General features: G+C 64.5%; 1 protein-coding gene across 1 annotated transcript in view; it reads left to right on the top strand.

The window, feature by feature from the left end:
* The window catches only part of CHLNCDRAFT_141404 (hypothetical protein), a gene marked incomplete at both ends in the record, with an annotated part of 8971 nt that extends 974 nt beyond the window's left edge, over positions 1-7997 (top strand). Inside the window, 30 exons of the mRNA XM_005843132.1 lie at positions 44-209; positions 336-400; positions 508-580; positions 733-803; positions 938-1052; positions 1175-1315; positions 1473-1683; positions 1817-1933; positions 2099-2267; positions 2443-2550; positions 2685-2838; positions 2962-3071; positions 3188-3420; positions 3568-3708; positions 3888-3970; positions 4134-4259; positions 4452-4585; positions 4733-4865; positions 5054-5198; positions 5364-5547; positions 5677-5772; positions 5941-6040; positions 6209-6324; positions 6498-6587; positions 6698-6846; positions 6962-7067; positions 7195-7253; positions 7424-7520; positions 7638-7737; positions 7882-7997. Of these exons, the coding sequence (XP_005843194.1) occupies positions 44-209; positions 336-400; positions 508-580; positions 733-803; positions 938-1052; positions 1175-1315; positions 1473-1683; positions 1817-1933; positions 2099-2267; positions 2443-2550; positions 2685-2838; positions 2962-3071; positions 3188-3420; positions 3568-3708; positions 3888-3970; positions 4134-4259; positions 4452-4585; positions 4733-4865; positions 5054-5198; positions 5364-5547; positions 5677-5772; positions 5941-6040; positions 6209-6324; positions 6498-6587; positions 6698-6846; positions 6962-7067; positions 7195-7253; positions 7424-7520; positions 7638-7737; positions 7882-7997 (3708 nt within the window). The remainder of the gene's footprint in view (positions 1-43; positions 210-335; positions 401-507; positions 581-732; positions 804-937; positions 1053-1174; positions 1316-1472; positions 1684-1816; positions 1934-2098; positions 2268-2442; positions 2551-2684; positions 2839-2961; positions 3072-3187; positions 3421-3567; positions 3709-3887; positions 3971-4133; positions 4260-4451; positions 4586-4732; positions 4866-5053; positions 5199-5363; positions 5548-5676; positions 5773-5940; positions 6041-6208; positions 6325-6497; positions 6588-6697; positions 6847-6961; positions 7068-7194; positions 7254-7423; positions 7521-7637; positions 7738-7881) is intronic.
* Positions 7998-10412: the final 2415 nt, after the last annotated feature.

Below are 10412 nucleotides of genomic sequence, written 5' to 3'. Positions count from 1 at the left end.
CCCACCTGGCAGCACACCCTTACCTTCAAACCCCTCCCCGCAGATTGTGCTGCTGGGAGTTTGCTGCTCGCGCGGCCCTGGAGGCGGCGGCGACGACTGCGAGGAGGTCACCCTGCAGCCGCTGCCACTCTACTCGGTGCCGGCAGACAATGTGACCATGGTCACGGTGTCATCCACCGCAGACGGGCGCATCTTTCTGGGCGGAGCCGGTGGGTGAAGAGTTTTGCAATGGGGGGGTGAATGGGGTGGGATGTAGCTGGGGCAAGGAAGCGTGCCTGAGGCCGGGCTGTCGTGAACGCTGCCGCCGCTGCAATCTGTTTTCTCCTGCACCGCAGACGGCCACCTCTACGAGCTGCAGTACTCCGCAGGCGACAGCTGGCGCAGCAAGCGCTGCCAGAAGGTGGCCCAATGTTGCTGCCATGGTCCTGGCATGCCACGTTAGCCTGCCAGACTTGTTCTGGGTGCAAGCCTGTGGCTGCCTCACCGCTGCCCCCATCTTGCTTGCAGGTGTGCCACACTGGCGGCCTGCGCCAGCTGCTGCCCTCGTTCCTCCCCTCCTTCCTGTTCGGCTCGCCCTCGGGTGCGAGCTGCCGCAGCGTTCGTCGCTGCTTTCGCCCACCTCGTGCTGTGCTGCCCCATCCTCTTCCATACGCTGGCCCATGTTATTGTCCTCGCCCCGCAGCCTTCTCCTGTGTTCACAGTCCTTGCTGTCCTGGCCCCCACACTGTGCAGCGCTCGTGGAGATATGCGTGGACAACCAGCGCCACTTCCTCTACACCCGTTCCCAGTCCAGCGTGCTGCAGGTGCGACAGTCGACGGGCTGCTGTCCATGAGCAAGATACATGTTGTTTCATGGATCCCGATTGTTCACCGGTCTGTGTGCTTGCCACCATGCTATCGTCCTCTCGCCCATGCCCTGCCTGCCCAATGTGTGCAGGTGTTTGATCTGGGCGCCGACGGCAAGGCCGCCCCCTCCAAGGCGGCAGAGAGCTCGGAGTTCCTGCACGACGCGGCGAGGGCACTGGGGGGGCGAGACGTGTTTGGGCGTGGAGGTGCGCTGCAGCGGCGCCGAAATGAGGCAGCGGACACATGCTGGCGTTGTCTTTGCCACCACTTGGTTTGTTCTCTGTTACAAGTTCGCGACACCGCTGCCCCCCCACCTGCACTGCCGCAGGCGGCGACCGCAAGGGTGCTGCCGTTGTGTACATGGCTCCCATCCCACCCAGCCAGTCCCACCGCCTGCACCTGCTGACAGTCACCGCCGATGGGCGGCGCGTGTATTGGGGTGCAGCTAGCTCGCGCTATGGGTCAGACCGTGAGTGGCCTGGCGGCCCCGGGTAGCAGGGGGGCGGCAAAGGTTGCACGGCAGCAGATGCTTGGGCGATGCGAGCAATATGCTCTCTGTTTTCGTCAACAGAGCAGTGCCACCTTCCTGACCTGCACCCTTCCGCTGCCTGCCTGCTCGTATGCAGCCGCGGGGCCGCGGCCCGACCGCCTGCGTGCCGAGGTCGCTCGCCAAGCCATGCCCTCGGCGGTTGCCGGCGGCGGCCGCATCGGCGCCGGCGGCACCCACGGCCCCGCGCGTGGCCTGGAGGTGGTGGCAGCCCATTACAGCAACGGCGTGCTGCTGCTGGCAGAGGCGGCGCCAGGCGAGAGCCGCACGCGCCTCTTCATGCTGAGCAGGTGAGGGCCCCCCTCATCTGGTGCTGCTCCTGCAAACAGGCAGACTTTGCCAAGCACCCACGTGAGTATTTCTCTCGTTTCCCGCCCACTGACATGCCGTTGGCCTGCCTGCCTGGCCTGTGTGCTGCTGCAGGGACCTGACCATCCCACCCGTGGGCACCGCCACTGGCACCCACGTCGCGGTGGCAGGGCTGCGCGAGGCGGTGAGCCAGCTGGAGGTGCACACGCCAGGGGAGGCCTGCGCTATCAGGTGGGGCATGGTTGTCGGTTTCCGATGCTGCTGGGATGTGCATTGGGCCGGGTTTGCTGTAGAGGCCAACCCCTATCACGATTTGTCAGGGCAGTTTGCATCCCTCCCCACGTCAAGGCACTCTCTGCACCGCCCTGTGCCACCCCTGCTCTGCCCTCACCACAGAAGCGTGCCGCGGCCGCCGCCATTGCTGCTGGGTGGCCTGCTGGAGGCGGTGGCAGTGCGGGATGAGCTCACCACGCAGAACCTGGGGCCCGCGCCGTGCTTTGTCATGGTCACAACGGCGGGCGTGCTGGAGATGGAGAAGATGCGGCCTGTGGATGTGCTGGCGCAGGTGGGAGCGGGTTCATGTGAAGCATGGGGTACTATGGGCATGTTGGTGGTGGCTCTCTGACATTGTGCGGCGGTGCCTGGTCCGCCCGATCATGTTGTGGTCTGGCAGCTAGCTGCTGCTACCCCAGGGCAGGCATAGCACCTCTTCCCTCTGCCCCGTCATTCCCTGCCTGCAGCTGCTGGAGCAGCGGGACGCCGCCAAACTGGAGGTGTTCTTCAAGAGCTACGGCTCCGGCGAGGCGGCCGCCATGTGCATCCTGCTGGCCACGGCGGGGCCGCCGCAGGTGTGTCCCTCAGCTTGTGCTTGATTTCTTGTTTGGAGAGTAGAATTACAGGGTTCCAAGATGGTCCCCTGCTGCCGCTGCCATCAGTCGGCCTGACTAGCTGCTTGGCTGCCCGCCCCCCCGCCTGCCCGCAGGCGTCTGCCTCCGTGGTGGCACAGGCAAAGGGTGCCCTAGACAACCCGAGGCTGTGCGGCGAACCGCAGCTGCGGGATGCCGCCGACGGCATGGCAGCCGCGCCTGCATTTGGCGCAGCCCCGGGGGCTAGTGCGGACGACGGGCTGGCATCAGGTGCGACCAGCTGGCAAGGCCCAGGTTCCTGGCTGCTGGCGGCTTGCACACCCCTGCCTTCCTGCTTGCCAAGTGCTGTGTACGATGCACGCTGCCGCTGCCCCTGTTGCCTGGCCCCTGCAGGCTTCGACATGGGAGCGGTGGTGCCTGTGGCGGAGCCCGAGTGGTCTGGCGCGCACCACGGCCTCTGCCTGTACGCCTCCCGCGTGCTGCAGGCGGTGTGGGATGAGCAGGTGGGTGGGGCTGGTGCCTGGGGAGGAGGGACATGAGGCCACTTCACCAGCGCTCACTTACCCAATCTCGACATGCATACTTTCCCACCTACCCCACCTACCCGCCCACCGCGCAGGTGGTGGTGCCCATGCGCAGCTCCCCGCAGCTGCTGAAGAGCAAGCTGTCGCCAGAAGCTCTGCAGTCGTTGGAAGACAAGCTGCGGGCACTGGATGCCTTCCTAGTCGACTACCTGCACCGGAGGAGGGGGCGGCGCCCAGTGGGCGGCGCGGGCACGGCCGCAGATGGCGGCGTGCTGCCGACCGCCAAGCGGCAGCGGCTGGAGGACGCGCAGCAGGCGGAGCTCAAGCGGTGAGCAGGGCGTGGGGCGTGTCAGCTGGGGGGCACCGAGCCAGCATCGGCCGGCAACCCGCAAAGCGAGGCGGTTTTCGGTTAGTCAATCAGCGGCCATGACCCTGCGCTGACATCGGCTTGCCCACCTGCTTGTCTTGCCTGCAGCACGGAGGGCGTGCGGGTGCTGGTGGCCCGCGCCGCGGAGGCCTGCTTCCTGCTGCGCGTGCTGTCGGAACACAATGTGGGCCGCCTGGCGGCGCGGCTGGAGGAGGGCGTGCGCTCGCAGCTGCGCTCACTGCGCTTCAGGTGCGGCTAAGTTTGTGGGGGTGGATCTTTCGGTGCGGTGCGGCGGCAATTGCTTGGCAGGGTGGCAATTCGCTGCCCCGCAGGAACTGCGCCAGGCGCCAGCTGAGCCTGGCTTGGCGGCCTCTTTGCACGATCAGCTGGCTGTGTCTGTTTGTGCCTGCGCTGTTGCCCATCTGCAGGGAGTGGGTTGCCAGCGAGGATGGCGATGGCGTGGCCACTCAGCTCATCTCAGTGCTGGTGGCGGAGCACCTGCTGTCCACGGGTGGGTGGGGGCAAATGATCTCGGCCGTTGGGTGCTGGAGAAGGGCAGAGGGGATTCCCTACACCAGTGCGGGGTTTGACTGGTCAGCAGGGCCAGCGGGGGCACGGCCTCCCCCCCACCCTCACTGGTCACCACCCACCTACCCGCACCTCTTGGCGTGCAGGCGGCGTAGCGGAGGACCTGGCTGCGGCGCTGCAGCGCGGCTGCGGCTCCTACTTCAAAGAGGACGACAAGCTGTACTACCAGGCCTGCGGCCTGCTGCAGCGTGCAGAGGCGGCCGCAGCCATGGGTGAGCTGGCGGGCGGCGAGACGGGCGGCGGCGGCCCCTGACCGCATGGCTGGTTCCTGGTTGCCTTGGCTTTGCTGTGTGGGTGGGAGGAGGCAAGCGCCTGTGCTGCGTGTTGTCTGCTGCTGTCTGCGTCATCGTCCCACCACCACCTCATTGCATGCAAGATTCTCCCTGCTCCTCCTCCGTTTATAGCCGACCGCGAGGTGCTGACGCGGGAGGCGGTCAGCCTGATGCTGCGCGTGCCGCTGGCCTGTGACCTGGGGCAGGTGGTGCCGCAGCTGGCCTACCTGCGTGCAGTGCAGGCCATTGTGGACCTGCCGCTGAGGGTGAGTCGTGCGTGTGTGGAAGGGGGGGCTGGTCTCAGTGTTCGGGGTCTGAAGCTGTCACGCTGCATGGCCATGCATGGCTTGTTGGGAGTTTTCTATGCGCTGATATGGCTGGCCGGCGCTGGCCGCCTGCCTGCCTGCCCGCAGAAGGCAGCAGCGCTTGACCCGCACAACGTCGCAGCGCAGCTTGGCCCCGAGGGCGAGGCGGCGGCGCAGCGGCGGGATGAGGCCTGCTACCAGCACACCATGGCCGTGTTGCGCCTGCTCATAGACCGCTCAGGTCGGTGGGGGCTGAGCGCACGGCGGTTTACTGGGACATGCAATGGCGGCAGCTAGAGATCTGCCCCATGCTGTGAGGTGGTGCCAATTGCTCAATCCCACCGCTTCCCTGCCATTCTTCCTCTCCCTTCTTCTTCCCTTGCCACTGCTCACCCTCGCGCCCGCTGTCGCCTGCCTGCGCTGCTGCAGCCGTCACTCCGGCATTGGAGGCGCTGGGGAAGAGCCTGAGCGACAGCGAGCGTGCTGCGTTCTGCACGCAGCTGCTAGCGCACGCGGCGGCGGCAGCCGACCCGCTGTTCCATGACGCCCTGTACGCAACGCTGGTGCAGCTCAAGTGAGTGCGGCAGGCGATGGTGGCGGCAGCGGCAGCATGTGTCAGAAGCAGCGTGGAGAGACTCGAGTGCCATTTTTGGCTCGCAGAGGCTGCAGGGCAAGGTGCACCTGGGGAAATCAGCGGCAGCCGAGACCGCCTCCACTGGCCTGCCTGCCATCACTACAGGGCTGTTAAGGAGCTGCTGTCCCTTGACACGCCCTACCTTGAGGCCTACCTGATTCGGGGCGGCGGCCTGCTGGGAGCGGCGCCAGGCGCCAGCGTTGGACCGTTGTCGGCAGGGCAGGTGGCGCACGTGGAGGTGCTGGCGCGCTTCTACATTTCCCGCCACGAGTATGCCAAGGCGGCTCAGGTGCGGGATGGGTGCGTGCCCTTCAGATGGCATAGCTTGTTTTCCCCAACGTGTTGGCGTTGTGGGTGGGCAGAGTCTGCTGCCTGCCTGCAGCACACTTTGCAACAGCGCCAGCTGCCTGCGTTGCAGGTGTATGAGCTGTTGGCAGATCGTGCAAGCGGGCCCGGCGAGCAGGCGGTGAGCCTGGAGCAGCGGGAGGAGCACTATCAAGCCGCGGTGCTGCAGGTGCGTGCGTGAAGTTACTGCTGGTGCCACTCCTTGTCAGTCCTGTCTACCGCAGTGTCTGCTGCTGCCAAAAGAGGCGCTGAGCTCAACAAAAGCTTGGCGGCCCCTTCATCTCATCCGTACACGACTACATCTGCATGTTGCTGACCTCTGTTGCCTGCCTCGCAGGCCAAGTCGTATGGCGACGCTGAGCTGCTGGACCGGCTGGAAAGCAAGGCCCGCATCTGCTCCCTGCAGCAACGCCTGGCCAACTGCCTGGCGGCCGCAGGTATGCGGGGCTGCGCAAGGGCATGCGTGCACCATGCGGTGCGAAAGGGCATGAACAATGTTGCACCCTGGCGCTTCCACCTTCCTGGCACACCGATTTGGCTGGCACATTGGCGCACACCGCCTCTGTCGCACAATGGCGGCTGCGTTTGCGCCCCCTGGGTTGCAGCTCGGTCAGCGCCGGATGAGGTGGCACGAGAGGAGGCGGAGGCGGCTGTGAGCGAGTTGCAGGCGGTGCCCAAGCCACTTGAGGCACTGTACAATGACTTTGCCATCCCCTCGCAGGTGGGCAGCTCCCCAGGCGGTGCAGTTGTCATGGTTGCATGCATCATACCTCTGGCATGCTCCCTCGTAGGCCTTGCAGCGGCCTACCTGGTGGTGCTCTGTGCCACTGTGCCTGGTGTTGCGAGACCGGGAGTGCTGTCTGCTCTGCTTACCACCCTGTCTTCCTGCCGCAGAACTGGCTGCTGTGTCTGGAGATGGTTCACCTGGCACACTTCAGCGACCGCACCTACGTGAGCCAGCTATGGGACCTGGCCCTCAAAGAGGTGGGCGCATACTGCCTCTGTTGGTGCATGTGTGTGGGGGGGGCACTCGAGCGAGCAGCAGGCTTTGCATGGCGGCGACTGTCAAGGAATGCCTGGAATTTGCTGTGCAGGTTTGGCTGCAGCAGTGGGCCGGTGGCAGCGGCGCAGCGGCAGCTGATGATGGCGGCGGCAGTGAGGAGCGACGGGCTGCAGCGGCGCTGGATGAGTGCTGCCGCTGCGTGGAGAATCTGGGAGAGCAGTTCTATCCAAACGACAACAGGTGGGCTGGAACAGGCGGGGCAATGGCCCAGTGGGCAGGTTCTTGTTTTTTGCCATGAACGTGTTGTCCCTTGACTCCTTGTCCCTGCTCCCTTCGCACTTCCTGGCCCCTGCAGCTTTCCGGCGGCCCACGTTCTGATGCGGCTAGAGCAGGCGGCGGCGGGCAGCTGGCCCTCGCACACCGGCGTCTTGCTGGACAGCGACAGGCTGCTGCGGGCCATGGTGAGCTTGGATTTGGGCACCCTGCCCACCTTTTTCTGGCCTGATGTTGCGCTTCCCGTTTGCTTGTCTGGCATAGCATGCCCCGTCTGCATGCTTGCTTTGACCCGAGCGCCTGCGTGCCTTGCAGGTCGGCGCCTGCAAGGGTTCCTATGATGCGGTGGTGAGGGTGTACGAGTCGCTGCTCAGGTGTGGCAGGCAGTCACATGGTGTGGCAGGGTCAGCGTGAGCTATGGCGACTTCTAATGCGAGCGCGGTGCAATGCGGCATGGCTGGACCGCCAAGCGAGGGCCGACTTACGCCGACCGTCTTGTGGTGATGTTTGGCCCTTCCCTCCGCCGCTGCTACGCCTGCTGCAGTGTCCGAGGCGGTGACGATGCTGGCGATGCACTACATGCACCCTCGCTGCGTCTACGCCTGCTGCGCTCGCTTGCAGCGCTCATCGCAGCCGCCAAGGTGCCAGCAGCACCTACTGCCTGCCAGAGCACAGCCAATTTTGCTTTGTCTTTTGAATGTTTTTTTGATGACTGCCTGCTTGCATCAATCCTTCACCGGCCCATCCTACTTGCACAGGACAAGCTGCTGGATCGTGCCCCTGGCGCTGCTTTTGGTGGCTACCGTGGCGGGCGTCGCGAGGCGGGGCTGCTGGCGGCGGCCTGCGAGGCATACGCTGGTGGGTGGGTATGAAGGATGGCGGGCTGAGCAGAACAGGCTAGCCCAGGCTAGCCCCTCTGCCCTGCCCCAACAGCGGTTGAGTGGTAGGGGTCTGCACTGTTGTGGTCCCCCCATTGTGCCACCCGCTGCTGCTGCCTTGCAGCCGAGGCGCGGCGTCTGCTGCCTGCGGCGGAGGCGGAGCAGCTGGCAGCGCAGTTTGATGCACTCCTGACGGCTCTGCAGCCGCTGGTGGGCGGCTTCCGCGCGATCGCCTACTGACGACGATGGTAGCCGCGCCCAACTTGGGCGGGCGCATAGTCCAGCCGGCAGTCAAGCTGTCGCACTCCATGTTATGGCCATAACAGCGTGGCCCAACCTTGGAACTCATTCTGAACTTTAATCATTCTGAACTTAAGCAAGCAGTAGATGATAGGGTGCATATGTAGACGCAACCGTTTATGACTACTACTACTTAGTCAACGGAAAATGGCCCCCCGTCGCTGCTGCCTGTCCCGCCGCGCGGCGCGCCGCGTACCTCCTGGGCCGCCCAAACGTGGTACGTGCATCCCCAGCGTTGTGTGCATTTCTCTGTCTATTCCAAGCGACAGGAGTCCTTTTGAGGCCGAGTTGCAGTTGCTGCGGTAAGAACAAGGCGCGCTGCAGGCAGGCCCCTGCCGTGCGCAGGGCGCCAGTTCATTTGTGAAGACTGTATCGTCAAGTGCCGCCAGCCCTTGCGATCATCGCGCTACCCCAACCACCTTTCAAGTGCGTTCAGCGTGACGCGTGCCACGTTTGTGGAAAAAGCGGGCCCGTGATCAGTCAGATTGGCACGCCGGAAGCCTGCATTGAGATTGTTCCACCGCTGCTGCCGCCACCGCTGCCGCCGCCGGCAGCAGCGCGCGTATTGTTTAAGGAGCGCCCTGCACAGCAGAAAATGAAACCTAGGGCCAGACCGGGCAAGCTTAGGTGCGCCACCAGGGACTTCTGTTGTCGCAGCTTTGCAGACAGGCGGCCATGTCTTGCCTCCTTTCTGCCACCCACACACTCCCCCTCCCCGGTGCCCCTCCATGCAGCGCCGCCGCCGGCGACCGGCGTCTGGTGTTACTCATTGCGCTTGCGGTCGTCACGGTTCTAGTTTTGCACGCGATATCGAAGTCGGAGTGAGTGAGCTGCAGGCGACGCCTGCCTCCTGCACACTCTGCTGCCTTGGGCGGACATGCCTGCTGCCTTGGGCGGACATGCTGGCGCATCTGCCGACAGGGAAGGGATGCAACGCACTGCGCGACAGCCTGACACAGGGCGGACTGGCCAGGTGTCCAGGCACCAGCACAGCAATCGACATGCCAACCACCAGCTCACCCCCGCACACAACTAGCAACGAGCCCCGTCCCCAGGTGCCTGCCCCTCTCCTGTTTGCAGAGCCGCGCTACATGGTGCAAGGGGCCGGGCAGCTCGTGCGCTTCGTAGTGGCAATGCGCAAAGCCGGCGGCAGAGCATGGAGCAGCAGCAGCTGGAGCAGCCACACGCCACAGCTCTGGCGGAACATGGGGAATATGAATGACATCGACGATGGCGAGCGGGATGGCCAAGTGCTGGATATGAAGCAGGTGGCAGCAGAGCAGGTGGAGGCTCTGGCTGCGGCGGAGCGCAGTTGGGGCGACGACACGGCAGGGGCCGACGCAGCAGCAGGGGATGGCTCTGAACTTGCTGCTGTCAATGCCAGCGGCAGCAACCAGCTGCGCGGGAACCTGCACCAGCTGTGGGGCACCGGGCCTTCGCCGTACCACGAAGCTCTGATCAAGTGCCAAGATCTGGCTTGTCTGACGATGGCGGCTCGCAAGCGCCGCTACCCGGGGCAGCGACTGTTCCCCACTTTCTTCATCGTGGGCTGGCAGGTGCGCGCACGCAATGAAACGTTGGGGCTGTCTGAGGGTACTGCTGCTGCTGCTGGCCCCTTGTGCTGGTGCTGGCCGAGCCCGGGTGCCTGCCCATCTGCCTGCAGAAAAGTGCGACCACGTCCCTCTATTGGCACTTGCGCGAACACCAACAAGTGCTGGCAGCGCACACCAAGGAGCCTGAGTTCTTTTCAGAGCAATGCAATTTCCGGCCCACAAGCTGCCCCCAGTTTTTGCAGCCCGAGTACATTCGTGGAGTGGGTGTTGTGTGCTGCATGTGCTCTGACCACTTTGACCAACGCGACGTGGCTAGGCAGAGACGTGCCAGTTTGGCATGCAACTGATCCAATGCTGCATAAGTACCCCTACAGGTGTTGCGGTTACCAGAGGTGCTGCTTGCTTTGCTTGTGTGGGCTTAAAGTCTGGTAAAGCAAGAACTAACTTGCAACATAGACTCCCCGCCGAAACGGGACGGGAACCGGGCGAAAGCAGAGAAAGCAATAAAACAAGGGTGGAGCAAGGCGACATGCAACGCAAGCAGCTGACAGGGCACGCATCGAAACGTGTGTATGACTGGCAAAGTGGCATGGCGCATTGGGGAGAAACGCAACGGTACGGGAGCATGGGCTGGCCAAATGGCAGTGCGGAACGCTAGGTCACTAGAAAAGCAGGGAAAGGCGCACTATGTATGCAATGAGGGCAGCCCCGGCTCGGGGCCGTTGAGAAAGCAGTGGGCGGGAGGGGGGAGGCCCCGGTGTGGGCGGGCCCCATCGAGGGGGGATGGGGCGCGCAAGCGGCC

Source organism: Chlorella variabilis (genome assembly GCF_000147415.1).
Source record: "Chlorella variabilis unplaced genomic scaffold CHLNCscaffold_34, whole genome shotgun sequence".
In the NCBI taxonomy this organism is placed as follows: domain Eukaryota; kingdom Viridiplantae; phylum Chlorophyta; class Trebouxiophyceae; order Chlorellales; family Chlorellaceae; genus Chlorella; species Chlorella variabilis.
This window is presented reverse-complemented; position numbering and strand designations above follow the sequence as displayed.